The 22,796-nt window shown below is 48.8% G+C and overlaps 1 protein-coding gene across 1 annotated transcript in view; it reads left to right on the forward strand.

The window, feature by feature from the left end:
- DOC2B (double C2 domain beta) overlaps positions 1–22,796 on the forward strand; it is a 142,114-nt gene that overhangs the window by 39,407 nt on the left and 79,911 nt on the right. The window contains exon 3 of the mRNA XM_030536656.1: positions 17,653–17,727. Within this exon, the coding sequence (XP_030392516.1) occupies positions 17,653–17,727 (75 nt within the window). The remainder of the gene's footprint in view (positions 1–17,652; positions 17,728–22,796) is intronic.

The raw sequence follows: 22,796 nt of genomic DNA on the forward strand, positions 1-22,796 counted from the left end.
ACTGCAGTCACTGCTGGTAGCCTCAGTCAAGATTGGGGCCCTGTTGCCATCAGTGCTGCACAGCACCGTGAATGGTGGGACCTGGCCTCTTGATCCTAGAAAATCACTTTGAAAGTCAGCCTGTTTGTGCTGTGATAGTCAAATGTTACTGTCCTGTTTATTTCTATCCTTCTCTCACTCTCTCCACTTTTCTGTTTTATTTATTGTGCCATCCATCCATTCTCATTTCATCTCTCGACCGGGAAAAGCTGCCAAAACTCACTCACAGAAAGGTAAGGGCCAGGACCTCCATCTCCCAAAGGTAGCTTTTATGTAGATACATAGATGTAGACCTAGAGCTGTAGTCTAGTTGAGCTGCAGCCAGAGCCTTGCTAATCTAGTTGAAAGGTGTGAGTGGTATTCGGTAATGAATTGCTCTGAGAGCATTACAGATGCAATTTGCTGGATTGACCCGGTGTGACTGTGTGTATATATTGGGAGAACCTTCATGTTAAAGCCTGGCTGAGATAAAGCTAATGAAAAGGAGCATTCTCTTGACTCCCAAAGCTGCTGAAGCCTATTATAGGCTCCTATCTGTGGCACTAATATGTATACTCGAGTCTTCCTGCACAGAGAAGGAAGGAAGCTGAGTATTAGCTGTGCTGAGGTGTACAGGGTTAACAGGCACATGCAGCACTTGGTAACAGTTAAGGCTGCAGCAGGACACTCCCCATTCTTCCCAAGCCTTTACATCCTGGAAATAAGTAGTTATGGGGCAAGACTCTTGCATTCTTGGAAATAAGTAGTTATGGGGCAAGACTCTTGCATTTTTGGCACCTTCCAAGTACCTGCAGTGCTGTCAAGTATGGATTCCAGCACACCCTCAGGCTTCCATTTCCATCTCCAGTGCATACCCAAAAGCAGTCTGTACTCCCAGCATCATCCAACTCGCATCCCAGTGACCTCACTGCTTTTACATCAGCTATCTCAACACATCAGCACAGCTGACTGTCACATGCTCCATGCATTTGGGAGGTGCTAAGGTCACTGTTAAGGGTTTTGCCTTCGAGAGTGATCAAATCCAGACAGATTGTGAGAGAATTACTGTTGGGGGTGGAGGAGGAACGGGTAGTTCATAAGGAGGGAGCCAGTCGGGTGATTTGTGTTTGTGCAGCGCCTGGTGTCCAGGCACTACTGCAGTGCAAATGAATAAACACTCTCCCTTTGGCCAGGGAGAGTGTTGGGACAGTTCAGTGTACATCCATTGGCATCAATGGAGACTACACCAGGGATGAGTCTGTTTCATTGTCTCTCCAGCACGACACATCCTTGAGGCTACATCTCTGCTTTTACAGTTGGCATTTAGAAGCCTTCAGTATTTCATCTGCTCTGGGAAGATTCCCCACCCCCCTTAGATAAAAACTCCTTCCCCTTTGATCTGCTCCTGCTCTTCGCTATTTATTTTGATCTTCTGCTGGTTTATATCTGCTTATGCGTGTCTCCAGAGTCCTGATAGCTGCTCCTTGCTGGGGCCAGGAGGTCCTGGGCTGCAGTTACTGCAGGTTGAATCAAATAACGTGTGATGTATTGAACCATATTGCTGGCAGTTCTTTCCTCTGTAGCCTTTGTCCATTGAACTCATTGGAAGGTTAGGTCATTCAGTCAGCACAGTGGGTGTGTTCTGTGGTACATTTCCTGGTGCAGGTTAGGAGGTTTGCTTTGTTGTTATTTATTGACAGTGGGACCATCAGGATGCTCGGTGCTTTCCAGACATTCAAGAAAAGGCACTACTGGGGCTCCCAGTGTAAATGTGCCATGCGAGATAAATGGGAGGTTTGAGCAAGTGGAGAGGCAGGAAGGTGGAGGAAGGGTTTTCTGGGAGTTAGGCAGGACTAGGGAATGCTTAGATGCTAACAGTCCTGAAGCTATTTAATTTACACTGGAAGCTCGGCAGGGTCCTGCATAGGCCTCAATAATGGGAATGCACAGGTGGCTTAAAGTCCTCCTGCTCCATCCCTTCCGCCAGCTCAGGACTGGAGTAACTGTGAATCAGGCCTGTTGTGTTCTCAGTCATACAGAATGCACCTCTGGCTGGACTGAGTCTCTCTTCCTCCCCTGCCATCTGGCCTGTATCTTGGACAAGTCACTCTTTCTGAAGGCGGCTCAGTTTCCCCATCTGCAAAGTGGGATTCATAACTATACCAACTGGACTTGAGCCGGATGGCTGAAAAGTGCTGTCTGGGACTTGGTAAAAACACTCAACTCTTATCCAGAGCCTTCCCACCCTTGAGCTCAGCTTGCTTTGCATAGAACAGCCAAGTGTCACTGTCCCCATTGTACAGGCAGGAGAAGTCAAGGACGGGGGGAAGTGACTCGTCTGTAGGAGCTACTGGAAATACATGGGAATAGATAGAGAGATACCTGGGCACTGCTTGAGCATTTAAAAAAACTAACTAAATAAAAAGCGCTTTTGTGTGGCATCATTTCCCAAAACGTCCTGTGGGCTGGATGGAATTTACTGGAGGTCTGGATACGAGAGCGTGGGGCAGGTGAGTTGGGCAGAAAGTGAAATGAAATAAGCCAGTTAACACTGCTGTTCCATCTGGCATCACTCTGCCAGATGCCCCATGCCTGCAGTAAGTGCCACGCTGCCACATGCAACCCCCTCTGACTGAAGCGGGCCTCACGGGACCCTACAAGCTTTCGCCAGGGTCTTTTCCTCCCGAAGTTTCAGTTCAACGAGCTGGCCTCTGCGCAGACCAGTCTCTCCTTAGTGTCCATAAATAAGAAAAATGTTTAGAATGTGCCAGGTAACAAAACCACCTCCTTCCCCCTCAGTTAGCAGCTGGTGGTTTTAATTGTTAGAACTCAATTTGTGCCCACATGGCAGGTGGCGAGGGATGGAGAGCAGTGTGCTGCAGACTCTCCTGGGCAAGCAAGTCTGTACCCGACTTTCCTGCCCAAGGTGGTTTCACAGTTTCATACAGGCCAGAACATATATTTACCTGTCATCTTTCTAAAACCTCATAAATGGGAGGAGGAGCAGCGGCTGACAAGATGAAAGGTCGTCCAGTGTCTGCTCAGAGAATTTCATCTTGGTTCACTGTCTGTATCTGCTGTTGCTATGATCTGGCGAAAGTGTCTCCACCTGCCCACTGGTGGTTGTGGCTGCCCATTCAACTAGCGCACAAGCCTGCTTGGCAGCTTTCCTGGTCCAGGTGCCAATCCAGGACATCTGCAGGGCCACTACCTGGTCTTCCATCCACACGTTTACGTCTCGTTACGCACTTACCCAGCAGGCCTGAGACTATGCTGACTTCGGCAGAGCAGTGTTGCAAGCCGCATGACCGTGAACTCTGAGCCCACCTCCGAGGATACTGCTTGAGAGAATGGAATCGACATGAGCACGCACTTGAAGAAGGAAAAACAGTTAATTCACCTTTCCTAGCTGTTGTTCTTCGAGATGTGTTGCTCATGTCCATTCCATTATCTCCCCTTCTACCCCTCAGTCAGAGTTGCCAGCAAGAAGTAACTGTGAGGGCGTAGGGCCGGCGGGACCTAATATACCGACACAGGAGCGCGGCACTCCAGAGGGCGCCGCTGTCGACCCTATGGATACCGCTAAGGCAAAAATCTCCGACTGTACATATGGGAGCGCACACACCTAGAAGGGAATGAACGTGAACAACGCATCTCGAAGAACAACACTTCCGAAAGGTGGGTCACCGTTTTTCACCGCAGATGTTTTAGATTATTAGAACTGAAATGCTCTTTGCAGACTTGAATATTGAAGAAGCTCAAATAGCGCAGTGTTGCTGTTAGGGTTACATGCATTACAGTAGCTGTTGGGGCCCAGCTCAGATCTTGGCCCCATTGTGCTAGGTGCAGCATACACACATAGTGTGAGACAGTTCCTGCCCCAAAGAGTTTACAGGCTACAGCTGAAAGGTGGGAGAAGGGCACCTGTGGCAATGGTGAATTGGCCCTTTGATGCCACCTGGACAGCCTTGGTAGATGGATCCCTGCATTTAGCAGGGTTTCCCCTTCTCTCCTGCATTGGGTCTGTCCCTTTGGCTCTCTGCAAGAATCCAAACTCCAGCACTTCCAGGCGGTGAAGAATGGGTGTTTAGTCAGGAGAAGCAGCATGTCTTGGAGTCAGGAACTCCTGTCTTCCAGTCCTGCTCTTGTCGCTGGTTTGCAGTGTCACTTTAGGTGCCTAAAGCTGGGTTCCTAAATCCACGAGTGGCTTCATTTTCAGAGCTGCTGTGCACAGTAGGAAGCTGGGGGTCCTCAGTTCCTTTTGAAACTAGGCTTGTTCTTTATGTGCCTAATGTTTGGGCACCGGCATTTGAACATTTGAGCCTTCCCAATTCCGGACCTCAGTTTCTCCGCTGTTGAATGGGGATAACAGCACACCCCCACCTCGCACGGATTTTGTACAAAGGAATTCCAGTTTGTAAAAGAGCTTTGAAAATGCCAAGCGCTTTCTGAGTGCTGAGCATGACTCTGAATGTATTAGCAGAGGGCGTTGGTGGATGGAGGCAGTAAAAGAGCTGGGTTGAGAGGGCAAGGACTGCTCTCAGCCCACATCTGTCTGTTGATGTTAGAGGATCAGTCACTCACCAGCAGGGGAGACCAAGTGATCCCGTGAGAAGGATACATACCCAGCAAGGTTACATCTCCAGGATTAACCCGGAATGGTTTTCCCCTATATAATCATCTACCATCTTGGTAATTTGTTTAACAGGTACAGTGAGTTTGTTACATTGACCTCACTGTGTCCCCTGCAGGCAATAACATTGAACCTGTGGGCTGCAGGTCAGTGATAGAAACACTGTATTATCTATAGCCTGCGATTACTGCTTCTGTCTCTAAACCACGTGCACTTGTGTAGAGCCAGATTCTGGTCTGTTATACCAGCGTAAAGGCAGAGCAAATGCACCTATTTCTATAGAATCACTCTAGATTTACATCACTGTGACTGAGCTCAGAATCCATTCCATAGGGATGGTGGAAATTAAAGACTTTAGGAGCAAAAGGGATATCCAGTGTCCCCCACCAGAGCAAGAGCAGGATCTTGTCTAAATATAAAGATTTTGTCATCTACCTTCGACCAGTGTAAATATGCAAGTGGCCTTCTCAGACTTGAAAAGGGCAAGGTGCCCACAGTGGCCTAGGGCTGATTTGATTCTATCTCCGGATCACCTTCCCTCAACCTTTTATTTCACACGTCAGGCACGTTTGAATTCAGATACATCGCTGCTACGTGTGGATCGATATGAAAATAAATCACTTTGATATATGAGCCTGTTTCTGGAATACATTAGCAACAGGTTTTTATCTCCTTTGGAGTAAGGGACTCTTTCTCCCCTTGCGGAACTGTTGTGCATTCACTTCACTTTTTTGTGGGTACCAGAGTGGACAACTCATAGTGGCTCCCCGCACCCCCGAGGCTGCACTGCGATGTGCACCAATAAACCTGCCATGCTAGATCAGATCATTCTCTTGGCAAAAAGTCCTACAGAATTTAAATAGCAATGTGAACTTTCCTACAATATCTTTTAACCATTCTATAGAAATTAATAGGAAGTCGTACTTCACTATATGATTCCATAGGGCTCGTTCAGATAACCTATTGAAAGTATGTAATTTTATGTTACTTTCTATAAGAATTTAGAACCAATCCTGTACAATATAACAGAGAATTATACCCCTACTATAGAAATTCTGTCGGGTGGCTCAGATAACCAGCAAAAAAGATATAGTTCTATGTTAAATTCTATACAACCCTATCGGTTTCATTGCTATTAAATGCCATAGAATTTTTTCCTAAGAGCTGGCCTTTCTAGTCTTGTTTCTCCTGTAGGACAGTGGTCATTGTCTTGATGCTTCAGAGGGAGACTCATCCATGAACCATGTTAATTTTGCCGTGCTGGAGAAGATTGAATTCCTTCCTGACCTTTGCAGCTCAGCAGCTCACACCCTGAAGCACGAGCTCTGATGATGAACCTTATCTTAGCATGCATAGCCACAGATGTTCTTGATGGTTATAAAAATTATCCAGCTTTTTCTCAATGCTCAGTAGGGTTACTGTTGTTTGCTTAAGCGGATGGGACTGTTCCATTTGATGAGGCACCAAATCCTGTTCCTATATTTTCAGTTAAGGTTATTATGAAACACATATATCAGCAGAAAAAGCAGATCCAAACAGCTGCACTTTCCTTAAATAGATGCCAAGGTTTGTGCCAGCAAAGGGTTTTTCATTCATTCACTTTTATCTCAGTAGGATCCATCTTCTCATGGCTGCCTCGTCATTGGTTCCACCTTCAGTTACCCCAGTGTAAATTCAGTGAGAGTCGCTCTGAATTCACACTAGGTAACTGAGAGCAGAATGTGCTCCCCTGCGTACAGACTCCAGTCAGTGTTTGGTGAGGAGAGGGTTAACACACATTCTCCTTGAATAGAGGAAAGACCATATGAGCCCAGCTGTAGTGAATCAGGCAATTGCCTTAGCACTGGCTTGTAGGGAAGAGGCAATGCTTGCTGGAAAAATCCTTTTTTCAGTCAGTTCAGACCGTGGCTGTATAAAGTTGGCTCCTTTCATTGAGCAAGAGGCTGCAGGGAGCCTTTTGAACTCAGAATTGTGATATTCTGTGTCATTTTGAGCAGGCCCCGTAAAAGTCTGGTAATATCAATTGACTGGACGTCAAGCTCCTGGGATATTGGTACTGCCCCCAGCCAAGGCTTGCCTAACTCGTCACATTATGGTGACTTTCCATCTTTGGAGGCTGCAGGCTCAGCATGCTCACCCCAGAATGACATGCAAGGGGCAACTCTCACTACAAGTGAAGAGAAATAGCCAGGAAAACCGTTAGGGATGATTTCACCCCAAGGTAAGACTCCGTGTCTGGATGTTTCCTTTATTAAAGTGCACAGTGCATCCTCGTGCAGAACTACATTTGGAACTGGAGTTGGTAGCGCTGCAGAGCCCATGCTGGCCGTACAAAGGAAACATGGTCTAATGATTAGAGCCCAGCAGCGTCTCATTTTCATGTTGTCGGGCAGTGGGGTCCATGCAGGGAAGGCCCCATTACCTAGCAGCCAAAGCAGAGGACTAGGAATTGGGAGTGTTGTGTCCTGTTCCCAGCTCTGCCGCTGACCCCCCTGAGGAGGGTTGGCAGGTTTATAGAAATTTTGATGGTGCTCAGAACCTTCCAAAGACTCTGGGAGGGAGTTTGGGTTGGCGGAGGATGTCTGGGATGCAGACCTTGGGCTGGGGCAGAGGATTGGGTGCAAGCTCTGTGAGGGAGTTTGGGTGCAGGAGTGAGAGATTGGGCTCTGGGTTTGCATGGGGTTTGCATGGGGAAGGGGATCTGGGGTGCAGGCTCTGGGATGAAGTTTGGCTGCTGGGTGCAGGCTCTGGGCTGGGGCAGGGTGTGGGGGATGCAGGCTCTGGGACTGAGTTTGGGTGCAGGCTGTGGGATGGGGCAAGGGGTGGGAGTGCAGGAGGGGGTGAGGGGTGCAGGCTCTGGGAGGGAGTTTGGGTGCAGGCTCTGGGAGGGAGTGCGGATGGCTGGGGTGCAGGCTCTGGGAGGGAGTTTGGGAGAAGGAGATGATGTGTGGGAAGGGGGTGAGGGATGCAGGCTCTGGGAAGGAGTTTGGGTGCAGAGGGAGTGAGAGCTTGGGCTCTGGGAGGGAATTTGGGTGGGGGAGGGGGCCTGGAGTGCAGGCTATGGGCTGGGGCAGGGGGTGAGTGTGCAGGAGGGGGTGAATGGTGCAGGATCTGGAAGGGAGTTTAGGGGTGGGAGGGAGTGTGGAGGAAGGAGGTGCAGGGGTGAGGGCTCTGGGGTGTGGCTGGGGATGAGGGGTTTGGGGTATGGGAGGGGCTTAGGGCTGGGGCCAGAGGGTTGGGGTGCGGGGGAATGAGGGCTCTGGCTGGGGATGAGTTTGGGGTACAGGCAGGCTGCCCCAGGGCTGGGGCCAGAGAGGAGGACTCACCCCACCCTCCACCCCCGGCAGCACACTCACCCCCACCGCTGTCACTGCACGTGCTCCTAGGGCCCCTCTTGGGTCCAGGATGCCCCCTCACCTTCCCTGTGGGGGGTGCCGATGGGGGGTGACCATCACATGTGCGCCGCCTCCCCTGCTGCTGCTGCCCCTCCTTGGGGGTGGGGCAGTGAGTGCGGGCTGTGGGGGCCCCTGTGCTGGTGGAGGGTCCCGCCAGAGAAGGGAAGGGTCCAAGGCAAAAGGGCAGAGTAAGGGCAGCCTGCCCTGCCCCTAGTGAATGGGGGGCACTAGGACCCTGTGGCAACAGTTGATGCCCGGAGTCAGCAGAGCGGAGTCAGTCGGGAGAGGCAGGGGCTCCGGGACCCCAGGGAGGGCTTGGGGGCAGCAAGTGGGGGGTCGGGGGACACTTGGGGGAGGTGCATTGGGGTGGCAGGTGGTGCTGGTGGAGAGACCCAGCTCCAAACATTGGTGGTGCCGGGCCCTGAATATTGCTGGAGCCTGGGCATCAGGGGCCCATGCAACTCCCTGCCCCTGCCACTGAGTTACCTTGAGCATCTATTGACGTATATGGGTGGCCATGACTTCTGGAAACCAGGCTCTTAAACCCTCTGAGCCTCCGTTGTTAGTATGTCTCCCCTACGTGGAGGGGTGATAATTCATACCCCTGCCTTACACTGCCGTAAGATCCTCTGACGGGAAGGGCCAGGAATATGGCCAGATCTCTAAGGCATTCTAGGGACCTGTTGTGGTAAGTTGACTAAGGGCAGGAGCCCTCAGGCTCTGAGACAGAGGTTGCTAGGCTGCCTCTTAACTGCACAGAGAGTGCTCACCGGAAACTACCTCGTGTGCGTGTCAAGGGTGGTGGAATTGATCTGTCTCCTGTGATTTCTATACAATTCTAACGGGGAGTTAATAGTCAAGCTGATTAGTGCTGCTTGTAATTAAATGCTATTGATGTGCCGTGAGCTATGTGTCGCGGGTGCAGGGAGAAATTGGCAATGGCTAGAATACAGTAGGGCCGTTGATCTCTGGAAAGTTGTGGTGCGTTTTTTTGCAGTTGGAAAATGAATCTTTTTCAGGTGAATTCCTCGTGGCCTGGCAAGGAGCATGGTAGATCACATTGTTATATTCTTCTGGGCTTGAATGGATTTGAGTTCTCATGAAAGTGGGGGTGGATCCAATTCCTGTTGAAGCCAATGGGAACGTGCATTAAAGCCCATGGGAGTTTGTCCATTGACGTGTAAAAAGGAGATTGAATCTGAATCTCCATGCTGGTTTAAAAGGTCAACACATCTTGCAGGCCCCAACTTCTGCAATTCCTGTCCTACGTCTTTTTCCCGAGCAGACGCGATGGTCACACCAAATAGTGCATTGACCTTGTGATGCATGACAAAGGGGCCTGGGAGGAGGTCAGAAATGTTTTCACATGTTGACCTTCTAAACCAGCATGGAGACTCAGATTCTGAGATGTGAAAGCTGCCTCAGTGACCCACTCCCACCTGCTATCCCCCAATGAGAGCAGTCAGTATCCTTACCATTTAACTTTTCCTCCTTCCGAGAAAGCCTGTTTTAATGCTGCAAACCCAAATGACATCACGCACCGTTTGCCTTGGAAGGTGTTCTGCTGATTGGATTGCATCTCTTAAACAGTGACCTGCCTCAGCTGAGTCTGCACTTCACTGTGGGGATGCAGAGCTGGGCAAGGCACGTTCGTGTTGGGTATGCTTCAAGTTAATTACTTTGGGAAACTGAGCAGCCCAGATTGCAAGCTCCATTCCAGCAGGAACTGACCCCACATCTGCCAATCCCTGTCCAGAGCCCTAAGCTCCAGACTCGACTTCTACCTCTAGCTTTCCTAAGGCTTTGTTGCTCCAGAGGTGGGGCAGCAGGAATTGGGATGCCACCCAAGAGCTTTCGTTATGGCACTGCTTTGGGTTTCTCTGAAGGCACGATTCTGCCATGAGGGTTTGGATGGGCGGCATTCTCACCTAGCACAGCAGCCGACCCTGCTGAGTGGTGTGTGCGTGATGGACACAGCTCTACCCAAGGCCACTAGAGCATTTGCTGGGAGCGGGAACTGTGCTCCCCAGTGAGGTTCTGGCCAGCCCTTGTGCCACGCTCAGGAAGGTCGGGGGACTCCCTGTGCTTTCTCCCATGCACAGAGACTGCCCAGAATCATCTAGCCTTGAATAGCGAGGGAGCTAAGGCTTCTGATGGGTGCTGTTTGTCCCTAGTGCTGAATGCACATTGGCCCAAGCTTCGGAGGGAGCATTAGGGAGCTGGGGGTGTTTGAGGCCAGCTAGGAGGGGACTCAGTGGAGGAGAGGGGAATACAGCAGACATGAATTGCAGCTGCTGGGCTGTAGCAAGGGCTTGTCTATTTCATGCTAAAATTAGCCATACCATGTGCCTAAATCACACCAAGGGGTTTGGGAGCGAGAGAGGAATGACATCAGGAGCTTCTGACCATTTTCCAAGCCGCTGTCACTCTGCTTTCCTGGCTGCACCTTTTAAAAGCCCTTAATAGCCTCCTCCGAAGGTAATTTAATTGAAATGAATCAGTGGGTGAATTACGAAGTGGCTTGTCTTCCTCCATCTATCTTCATGGGAGATTCACTCATTTACTTCTTTATTTGCAGGCTGGCATGACGGGCGAGTGCAAAGGACCTTGCAGGGGGAGGCTGTGAGCAAGGCTGGCCCCTGACCCTCAGGGCTGGGACTGTCAGTATTGGGGATCCCCCTTGAGAGCAGGAGGGGCATGTTGTCTAGTGATAAAAGCCAAGCACCAGAAATCAAAAAGCTCCTGAACTTTGGGCTGGTCCAGAACCCAGTGATATGTCTGGAAAAACTCTGACTGAATTCAGCAGGCTACAGCTCAGGCCCTCTGTTCTCGACAATGCCAGTGGTTTGCTAGGTGACATCTTCCCTCCCTGCCTGCTGTTGGGGTTCCCCTGAGATAGCGTGACCAGATGTCCCGATATTTAGGCATTTATCCCCCCCCCCCATGTGTCCCGATATCTTCTTCCTCTCATCTGGTTATCCTACCCTGAGATCTCTTTCACTCGATTCCCCAAGATTTTGGTCTGACTTGAGTCTTGTCGCTCAAGTTCCTCTATTTGGCATACAGCAAGCTAGGCGGAGTTCATCAGTGGGTATAGGGCAGGGGTCGGCAACCTTTCAGAAGTGGTGTGCCAAGTCTTCATTCACTCTGATTTAAGGTTTCACGTTCCAGTAATAATGTTAACGTTTTTGGAAGGTCTCTTTCTATAAGTCTATAATATATAACTAAACTATTCTTGTATGTAAAGTAAAAACGTTTTTTAACATGTTTAAGAAGCTTCATTTAAAATTAAATTAAAATGCAGAGCTGCCCAGACTGGTGGCCAGGACCTGAGCAGTGCCACTGAAAATCAGCTTGTGTGCCGCCTTTGGCATGTGTGCCATAGGTTGCCTACCCCTGTTATAGGGTATACCATACATTCAAAGTTACACAGCAGACCTCTTCCTTTATAGACATTGACACGTTACATTGCATTTCCCATATATTGCATCACACATTTTGGGATTGGCTTGATCATTTTGTAGGAACCAATCCTTGTACAGTATGCTCTGTCCATGCATGACTTACTCTTTACCTCATCTTTGCATTCCTGATTTATCTTGTCCATTGTGAACAGTTCCCTGGGGGTTCCCCCCTTATCTTCACTAATACAGGCATTCTGTTTCCAGCCTGCTGCTCCATTTACCTCCTTAATCCCGTCTCCCAAGAAATGAGCCTGAGCCCTGTGTCAGGCTAGGCCTACCCCTGCATTAGTCAGTCTGTGAAATGGGGATAATACTGTGCCCAGTCTCACAGGGGCTTTTAGTGTTTGGCAGGGCTGGCTCCAGGCCCCAGCATGCCAAGCGCGCGCTTGGGGTGGCATGCCGTGGGGGGCGCTCTGCCGCTTGCTGGGAGGGCGGCAGGTAGCTCCGGTGGACCTCCCGCAGATGCGGAGGGTCCGGTGGTCTTGCAGTTCTGGTGGAGCAGCCGCAGGCACGCCTGTGGGAGGTCCACCGGAGTTGCGGGACCGGCGACCGGCAGAGCGCCCCCCGTGGCGTGCCGCCGTGCTTGGGGCAGTGAAATGGCTAGAGCTGGCCCTGGTGTTTGGGAAAGGCATTAGGATCTTTGGTTGATGGGAACAGTCTGTGCGAGGCAGGGTTCTCTCCCTCTGTATTTTATTACCTAGTATAAATGGGGGAGCAACTGCTGTCAGGTGACAAACACTAGTGTTAGCTCCCATCACCAAGGTAACTCCATTGTCTTCAGCATAGCAGCTCCTGATTGACAGGGGCAAGTGGGGGCAGAATCAGGCCATTGTCTTCATTAGCACAGTATTTAATGCATAAGGAGCAAACTTCTCTGTTTAAGACGCGGGGTTAAGGAGACGAGATTATGGCTTCCAATACCTGTTTTGCAGTAGCACTGGGAGGCCAGGGCCCCATTGTGCCAGGTGCTGCACTACACTCATGCCATTTTGTACTTCAGTCACCTTCATTCAAGAGGATTAGGGATCAAGCCATATTTTCTTTCTTTCTCCTGCAGCTGAATTCTCAGCAAGTTACCAGGATCCCAGTTGAAACCAGCATGGGGTAGCTATGGTATGTTGTTGTAGGTTGGTCTTCCAAATTGGCCTACAAACTCGTGAATTTGTATTCCCTTTTCTGTGCTCCTGAGCAACTGCTCCTAGGCTTTAAGTTGCAAATCCTTCAGGGCCGATATTGTCTCACACCTGTGTTTGTGCATGCCCTGTGCCATGGGGCCCTATCCCAACTAAAGTATTTGGAAGCTCCTGCAAAATAAATATTTTCTACTGCTGCTTCCATCTTTTGACAGAGAGCAACCGAGCTGGGGCAGAATTATGTGTTCGAGAAGGAGGATTTTTGTATTTAATGGGGAAGAGAATGGGAATTGATGGATTTAACAGTGGGTTGGGTTAATGCAAATGAGGTGATGCATATTCATAAATAGGGTCATTGGATTGTTTGCAAAAAGTATCTAGCCCTGCAGCCGTTAGGTGTAACAGTAACAGCTTTGTGGGTTTGAGCTCGCACGCATCACAAACATCACTGGTTGCTCTCTGTCAGTGAATAAATACTGCAGAGAGAATGCTTCTGCCCCCCATCCCCAGCTCTGAATCTTGTTTGCTACAGGGTGTTGTCAATAAAGATCAGTGCTGGCTCAAGGTCTCTCTTGCAGCCATCTGCTTGGAATAAACAGTCTTATATACCTCCCTAATTATAACCCCATGGATTTATTTGGTAATGAAATGTCAGAGGCTGAAGAAAATGGTGAGTTTCGTTTACGAGGTGGATTGTGGCGTCTTCTTGCTCTGCTGAGTTCACATTTGACAGGTGGAATGGTGACAAAGTGGGAGAGGGAATATCTTTTATTGGACCAACTTCTGTTGGTGAAGAGACAAGCTTTTGAGCTACACAGAACTGTTCAGGTGAACCAGTAACGCGTACTGTCAGAGATTGGAGACTCCCCTGTCTTATCCCACTCCAGCTTGGTCTCTCCCATCCTGTCCTTTATTATTAGCAACTGAGACTGGGGCACCGTTGTGTTAGGTGCTGCACAAACACACACAGCTTGGCTACACAGGAAAGTTGTTGCAGAGGTATAAGCGAAGATGTGAATTTGAACCTATTTTAGTTAAATTGGTTCAACCCTCTGTGTGGATGCTCTTATTTTGGTTTGAGTGGCTTTTCTCAGTTTAACTTAAAACCTGTTTCCAATTGGCTTTTCCTTAAGTTAACAAAGAACAAGTTTAAACTAAACCAAAGTAGGCCACTTTAAGCCAAAATTAAACTGTTGCAAGTTTGTGTGTAGACAAAAGCTACAAAGAGACATTCCTTTCCCTAAAGCGCTTACACTCTCTAAATAGACAAGACAGACAAAGGGTGGGAGAGGAAACAGAGGGAAAGAGAACCCAGCTCTCCTAATTCCCAAGCCAGTGCCCTACCAACTAGACCATGCTGCCCCCTGTTATTTTCTTCTTGACTCTGCAGGGTCAGATCACTGACGAATGTAAATTGGCATAGAGCCACTGACATTAAGCCAGTTTGTACTAGCTGAAGAGCTGCCCCCAGGTTTTACAATAGAGGAGATCTGCATTTCTGTGGTGCATTGTGTGCCTAGCTCCAGAGCTGGGAAGCTTATCAGGTGCTGGCTCCATAACTAATGTAATCGCCTTTCTCCAGTGGTTCTCTTTCATTTTGTTCCTCACTTGCTGGGTCCAGGAGATTAATTGAAATGCAACATTGTTAAAGCAAATTCATTTAGCCTGCATCCACCACTGATATTTTCATCCCTTCAGCTGGTGGTTATATGGCTCTGATTTAGAAGCAAAATTCACTTTTCTGCAGACCAGAATGCTGTGTTGACTCACTCCCTGTAGGGCAGAGCACTGATGTTTCTATTTAAATAGCCCTCTCTGATGGAGAGAGGTCTGCACGCACCAAGCCGATAAGAAGCATCATACTCCTTGCAAGAACCCTCAAACCAGAGACAGCCGGAACTCTTGCTCTGCAAATCCAGGATATGTGAGAATAAAGACACCCCCACCCTCCTGAGGTCATGCACAATGTGTGGAACTGGGTGGATTATTCGTTGTGGCTATTGTATCCCAATGATTTAGCTCAATGTTTCCGCTTTGAGTTATCCACAAGCAGGCTTTGAACTCTACAAAGCTATTCATTGTGTGCAATCACTTGACCAGCAGTTGATGTGAATATGTTTCTGCCAGTGGGTTATCTGGCAGTGGTTTGCTCTGATTAATCTTGGACAATACATACTTTGTCATGCAGGGCGTCTGATGGGTTACTGGGTCACATGGTATGTTTTCTGCTCACCGACTGGACGATGGGAGGAGAATGAACTGGTGAATACCCTGAGCTGTGTGCAGTTATCAAATAGTTCCTCCTAAGCTGTTAGTGTGTGGGCAGAAGCCATGCGTTCCAATGTTTGTGCAAAGTAACGAAGAAGAACTCACCATGTTCAGATGGTCCCTAATGCTGTTGGCAGCATCCGTCCAGCTCCAGCCCCTGCCCCATATTCAGCTTCCCAGCAAATGCCTGTTACAGGGTCAATGGGGTTTGCAGTATGGCAGGTGGTTGGGGTTTTTTCTCCTTGTTCATGATCTGCGTGCTCTGCACTTCCAAAGGTCACTGCTGACCTTTGCTATTCTGCAGTTGTTTGGATACCCAGGTGGCTTTTGGGAATACAGGACCATCTGGACTGCACAGCCCTGCAAGGAGCCTGCCTGAGGCAAGTGAGTAGAATGAGGAAACCAAATAAGAGAGTAGCCTGAGAGAGCGGTGCTTCCATGGGGCCATTCCAGCTCAGGAGGGGAAGCTCCCTGGAATGAACAGGGGTGGTTTATAAGGCCCAGCATGGGACACGGTATCAGGGAAGGACCTAGGTAACCTGCATGGGTAGCTGCGCTGCTGATATCAGGACTAGTGAGGCTTCCGGGGAGGGTGGGAGAATGCACTCATGCTCTCTCCTGGTCAGAGATAATGGGCTTTGTTCATCCCTCTGTTGGCACGGGGGCTGAAGGGAGGCCGATTGGTGCCTGTGCTATTCGGTGGCTGCAGTGCCTGGTGTGACCATGAGCAAAGGGCCTAAAGGGTGAACATTGCAGACAGCCAGGAGAAGGAGCAAGCAGACAGAAGGAAGTCCTGGCAGGAAAAGGAGAGGGAGACACTCACCAGGACATAATAGGGCTTCTCCAGCAACAAACCCAAATGTGACAGACTCTTGTGGACCTGCAGGTTCAGCTATTGTGGATGCACCGCCCTTTGCGGTCCATGGAGAGCTCCATTGTAGCACCTCTCAACACCCCCTTCAACATTCCACATGGCATCAGGATCCACATCCCTGCCCGTCCCACTCCACCCGAGGAGACGTTAAGGGCAACCACTGCTTCACATACACTGACCTATGAGACCCACAGTTGCTAGATGTGTAGGTAAAATGGACAGGAATGTTCTTTTCCTTTAAGTTCTCTTCCATTAATTTACTAAGTTTTTAATGTATTTGCCTTTAAATTGCACAGATTTTTCTTTGTGCTGGTTTTGTTATTGAATAAAATTCTATTATTTACAAAATAACTCTTCTTTATTAGCTCCCAACGTATGCTGCGGAGTGCCTGGCAGTTCTGAAAGCACCCACTTATTTGTTACTGTGCAGTGTGACACAAGTCACAGAATCAGTGACAAACACAGCGTAATCATCATCAATGTACAGCAAGCACCATAAAATTAACAAGATCACTGACAGTGTTATATTCACAGATGTACACCAAGCACCGCACAATTCCTAACAGGCCCCAGAACAGCAGGGCTGGATAGAGCACAGTGCACCACAACGCATTACTGTGGCTCACTGTCTTGTGTTCTTTCAAAGCCTCCCTGAGCTCTCTAGTTCCATGTTGAGATTCTTCTCATAGCCCTTGTGTCTAGCTGTTCAAACTCAGGAGACAGTCGCTTGCCCTTCACCCCAGTGGCAGCTTCTCCCGACTTTGCTTCACAGATGTTATGTAGGACACAGCAGGCAGCTATAACCGTTGGAATGTTTTTTCAGTGAGATCCAGCCTGGTGAGTAATAATCCCAGCATCCCTTCAATCTTCCAAAAGTGTCATTCCTCACCTGCTGAGCACATAGTTGAATATTTCCTCTGTACTGTCACAGTAGCCTGAGCAATTAGTTTCTGCCCCACCATGCGTTGCCAGAACTTCTCAAAAGACAGTGCACTGGATGGCGGTGGTTACACAGTGGGACACCTGCCCATAGTGCACAGCGCTGTGCATTGACACGAGCACTCCTGGCGAGTCCTTGCATCGGTGCCGCGTGTAGCCAAGCATGCATGTGCAGAAGCAATGTGCTAACTGGCGGCTTCATACTAACACCACTGGCGTCAACCCAAATGTGTAGTGTAGACCTGACTTTTCTGATCACAACAGTCCCCTCTAGCCTTATAATCGATGAAGGGCTGTGAGAGGTTCATTACATACATAACTCTCTTGCCTCAGGAGTCTCACTGCAAATAAAGTGTCAGGTGGATGAAAGCAGCTTCCTGCTTGTTTGAAGGCTGTTCTTTCCTCACACCGTGCATTAATAACAGGGATTAGATAGGTGCCATCAGCCCCTCATCGTGTGCACTGAAGTACCACCACAACAGCAAAGGTGTGTTTGCACGTAAACAATTATGAAATGGTAGAACCCTGTAATTTTATACCTCCAAAATTGCTGAGCTGAGTTACTTAACTCTTGAATTAATTGTGATTTGGGTGCCAGGATTGGCTGCTAAAGTAACAGCAGAGATGCAATACAGCCAATGCTAAGTACTGGGAGTGAAGTCTTCCAGAGGCTCTTTCTTGGTCAGAATTGCAGTCTGCATTTGGCTTCCGAGTGTCTGGCTTTTTGCTGCACAGCTTAGGTTCCATGGCACTGATAGATTTCCATCAGTTCTGGGGAAATGACATAATTGTTAGGCGGGTATATTTGTTGATGTAGAAAATGGATTCTAAGTCACACCAAGAGGCTGCTCAGTCAGAATAGTAAAGAGCTGGCCTGTGTCATAAGTGTTGTAATGTTTCCTGCTTTTTTTTTTAATCTCCTCTTCAGGGCCTGAAGCCAATGGATCATAATGGTTTGGCTGACCCATATGTCAAATTGCACTTACTCCCAGGCGCTAGTAAGGTGAGTTGTCTTTTAAATTCCATCTAAAGTCTGTGTCGTGCGCAGTTCAGCTACACTCTTCTGCCTGCCTTGTTCAATCATAGCATATACTGTCTAGTGTGAAGCAATATTTAATGCTGCTGTTGTGGGTTGGGATCTATTTTCCACTGAAAGTTGGCTATGTAAAATAATGCCTTGTATTTTAGGGGGGAGGTTTTCAGCTACCCTCGTTTTAACATGCATGCCCAATTTGCAAGTACATCCATGTTCTAGTATTTGTTTAGCATGGATGTTGCTGTACAGTACAACAAAAGAGAGAGTCCCCAGAGAGTCTCTCTCCTTACAGAGAGAGGGGCTGAGATGTCACACTGATGAGTGACAGTGTAAGCAAGGGTATTAGTAGAGAGACATAGGTGAAAGAGTGCACTGATTAAATTGCATACACTCAAAATGTACTTTGACCTTTTTCATTTACTATCTTAGTGAGCATCTATGACAGAAGCACATAGGGTGATATCCTGGAACCACTGAAGTCAAACTACCCAGTCAAAACCCTCCTCCTCCCAAAACTCAGAGAGGCCTAGCAGACTGAGCATGGGAGTTTTTACCATTGACTTTAATGGAACCAGAATTTTCATCCTTGGGGCTTGGTGCAATGTCCAGCAAAAACTACAGAGCTCAGATTTGAGTTTAGGGTGTCCATCCTAAATGCCTACTGGGCCTAAACTCTCCAATCAAAGAAAGAACCAGGCACAAGTTACAAGGTACAGTCAGGACAAAAGTCTAACTGCACAAAAATGTAGTGTGATCTGGAGTTCATAGGCAATCCGAGTAGCGAGTGGAGCTGGTGGAAACAGTTTTCTGTCTGAAAATGTCACGTTGAAAAAACAAATTGTTTTGCAAAATTCTATAGATTTCAACAAAAAATTGTTTAGAGGAAAAAATTGGAAAAATTTCAAAAATGTCAGTGTCCCATGTTGACATTTTCAGAACAAAGTTTTTTTATTTTTCATTTTGAAATTGACTTTGTTTATGTATATCTGTATGTCTGTTTTAAATGGTCAGAATCAAAACAACAGGTGTCAGTTGACCCCAAACAAACACACAAAATTGCAAATTTGTTTTGTGAAAAAAATAGACGTGACTGTTTATTTAGGAAGTACTAACAGGTTTACAAATCCTTACCATGTAAATATCTGAAACAAAACAATAATCCTTGCATCAGTTTTTGTTTAAAGAGACACTGTACAGGAATAAGCAGCAAAGAATCCTGTGGCACCTTATAGACTAACGGACGTTTTGGAGCATGTGCTTTCGTGGGTGAATACAGGGGCAGCTCTAGGAATTTTGCCGCCCCAAGCATAGCAGGCAGACTTCCTTCCGCGGCTTGCCTGCGGAGGGGTCCGCCGAAGCCGCGGGACCAGCGGACCCTCTGCAGGCACGCTGCCGAGGGCAGCCTGCCTGCTGCCCTTGTGGCACCGGCAGAGCGCACCCTGCGGCTTGCCGCCCCAACCACGTGCTTGGCATGCTGGGGCCTGGAGCTGCCCCAGGGTGAATACCCACTTCGTCGGATGCATGTAGTGGAAATTTCCAGGGGCAGGTATATATATGCAAACAGAGAAAAAGGCTAGAGATAATGAGGTCAGTTCAGTCAGGGAGGATGAGGCCCTCTTCTAGCAGCTGCGGTGTGAAAACCAAGGGAGTAGAAACTGGTTCTGTAGTTGGCAAGCCAGTCACAGTCTTTGTTCTATCCTGAGCTGATGGTGTCAAATTTGCAGATGAACTGAAGCTCAGCAGTTTCTCTTTGAAGTCTGGTCCTGAAGTTTTTTTGCTGCAGGATGGGGAATATAGTCATCAGATCTGATTTTCTTTTTCTAACAGAGGCTGTTAGTAGTCTAAAGTAACTAGAAATTTTGTCTTTTCATCCTGATCCAGGATAAATTTTGTTTTCAAAATCTCTAAATTTGTCATGCGGAAAGAAAATCCATTTTTTGACCAACTCTAGTATCAAGTGCTCACTACCACCACTGAAAAGGTCTTGGCTGTTGCAACAGACCCAGACACTCTCTTTAATAAATCGGTCCCAGACATCTGGGCTTTAAAGATGATCCCTAGTACACTGAATTTCACCCATGGCTGGGAAGGTCACTAGTGAGATGCCTGCATAGTGACCCACTCTGTGGAGTGGCTGATCGTTGTCCATGACTGTCCTATCTTGAGCGATGGAAGTACTGATGAACTTTCTGGGCCCAGTAAGAAGCCTGCTGAAAACGAGCGGCTGAGTGACAGAAGAGCAGGCTGCCAGAGAAGTCACTCGTACAGATGCTTATGTCTGTCATAGCTCACAACTCTCTAGAGACTCCCCTCCCTCAGCACGGAAAATCCTTCCCTCAGTGAGCCTAGTGTTGCGTGCCCACTCATGCAGGGCTGGCAGGATCAGCAGAGATCCTCCAGCTCACTGCTGGGGCTCAGTGGATTGAGTTCAGGAGCTCGTTGGAAAGCAGCCGGGTGTGGAAGGGTTGTAAAGCCTGTGCAAGCCAGGCAGAAAGGCGTTTCTGGAAAAAGGCTCCTTTCTCTTCTTTTGCATTTTAAGCTCCGCAGTCCATAATAAAACAGATTACAAACTAGAAGGAAAATATTTCCATATATGTATATTTTGAATTTCCTGGCGAGTGATGCAATTAAAGATGCTTCAGTGTAGTGAGAAGTCAATGTGACTGATGAGGTAGCTGAATTTAAATATTGTGTGCATCTATATAATGAATGAATTTCATTCTCCTTTTACACCAAAGTAATTGGGCCTTTTTGGGGAGGTATCCTTTTGTTGCAGTTGAGTTGAATTAATTCATAACTCCCAGGGCATTAGAGGGAGTTTTTACGATGGTGCATTTCCAGTTTCATTAAAGATAAGGAGAGCCATGAGCACTTTCATCAGTAGATATTATCTGTCCCTTTCATTTTTGCAAGCCCACTGATGGAATTTCTGTTGTAGGTAGTGAAGAGCAAATGGAAGTCTCTGCACATTCCTCTCCCATTTCCTGCTCCTTAGTGGCAGGGGCAAAGTGGGAGCAATGGAGAGGGCTTGAGAATGGCTGAGTTTAAAAACGATGCAGCTTGCACCTAGAATAACTTGCATTCTGAGTGTCCGGTTGGCTGCAAAAAATTCCTGTGCCAAAGACTTCTAGTTTGTATAAGGTGCAGTAGTAGTGTGCACTTACCCGTATGTAGGGCCTTTCATCTACACAGCTCAAAGTGCTTTGCAAAGATGATTAAGCCTCATTATGGCTATTTATGCACTGTGTAGCTGAAGCACACAGATGTTTTGGAAAGTTCAGCCCTAAATCTCTGAGAGTTAGGCCTCTAAACCCCATTACCCTTCAATGGGACGTGGGGACCTAACTTCCTAAAACCCAGCCCCACAACAGTTACTGGCTCAAGGTCACCCAAGAAGTCCGTGGCAGAGCCAGGGGTAGAACCAGGAGTCTTCGCTCCCATTTCAGTCCTCAAAGCACTGGGTCATATTAGGAACAGGTTCGAGGTTCTTCTCAAAGAAAGGGAGTTCATTATACCCCAGATGCAAACCCCTTCTCCCTCACAAGCTGTCGGGGTGCAGACAGTTTAAGAAAGAGCCAGTGTGAGATTGAAAAGGAGGATACCTTGCCCTCCAGCAACAGAGTGGTTCTTAATCTTCTGCTTAGAAGTAGTAGAATAACCTTCCTAGTGCACCTCTGATTGAAGGACAAAGTTCTCCTGGGGCGGGGGAGGGGTCCATCAGGCCTTTTCTGTGTCTGGAAACTGGGATCCTCTTGGAAAAATAACCTGAAAATAAGAGTCTGCATTAACTCTTTGTCTCCATGGCACATTAAAATGGTGCGTGGAGGGGAAAGCTGCTTTGATCAAAGGATTGCAGCACATTGCTTGGGTAGCATCACTGGCTCTGCAGCTCCATTTACTTCTCCTCCTTTTCTGTCTTAAGCCCACCTCTTCATACCTCCCCACCACCACAGCTGGCTGCAGCCTTGAGTCTCTCTAGGATTCTCCCCACAGCTGGGGGGCGGATACCTGTTTCTGTTCCACAAACTGCCCAGCCCCACCCCGCAACCCCCCCACCCACTCACACACACTCGGGGCTTGTCTACATCAGAAAGTTGCAGCGCTGGTGAGGGAGTTACAGCGCTGCAACTTTGAAGGTGTACACATCTGCAGGGCATCACCAGCGCTGCAACTCCCTGTTTGCAGCGCTGGCCGTACTCCCGTTTTGTCTCGGGTGTAGAGGATCCAGCGCTGGTGATCCAGCGCTGGTAATCCAATGTAGACAGTTACCAGCGCTTTTCTTGACCTCCGTGGAAGGAGGAAGCCTCTGGTAATCAAGCTGGTTTCCTTTCCCGGTTTGCTCTCTGGGTCCCGGAGCCAGCCAGCAAACCGCAGGGAAGGAGACCTGCTTGCTCGGGGTTCCGGGACCGAGAGAGCAAACCGCGGCGAAGCTGGTTTCCTTTCCCGGTTTGCTCTCTTGGTCCCGGAACCCCGAGCAAGCAGGTCTCCTTCCCTGCGGTTTGCTGGCTGGCTCCGGGACCGAGAGAGCAAACCGCGGCGTTCCCGGTTTGCTCTCTCGGTCCCGGAACCCCGAGCAAGCAGGTCTCCTTCCCTGCGGTTTGCTGGGTGGCTCCGGGACCGAGAGAGCAAACCGCGGCGTTCCCGGTTTGCTCTCTCGGTCCCGGAACCCCGAGCAAGCAGGTCTCCTTCCCTGCGGTTTGCTGGGTGGCTCCGGGACCGAGAGAGCAAACCGCGGCGTTCCCGGTTTGCTCTCTCGGTCCCGGAACCCCGAGCAAGCAGGTCTCCTTCCCTGCGGTTTGCTGGGTGGCTCCGGGACCGAGAGAGCAAACCGCGGCGTTCCCGGTTTGCTCTCTCGGTCCCGGAACCCCGAGCAAGCAGGTCTCCTTCCCTGCGGTTTGCTGGCTGGCTCCGGGACCGAGAGAGCAAACCGCGGGGAAGCTGGTTTCCTTTCCCGGTTTGCTCTCTCGTCCCGGAACCCCCCTTGAAGCCGCCCAACAGCGCTGCAGTGTGGCCACATCTAACACCACTTGCAGCGC

The sequence above is a fragment of the Gopherus evgoodei genome, chromosome 17, assembly GCF_007399415.2.
Source record: "Gopherus evgoodei ecotype Sinaloan lineage chromosome 17, rGopEvg1_v1.p, whole genome shotgun sequence".
Classification (NCBI taxonomy): Eukaryota; Metazoa; Chordata; order Testudines; family Testudinidae; genus Gopherus; species Gopherus evgoodei.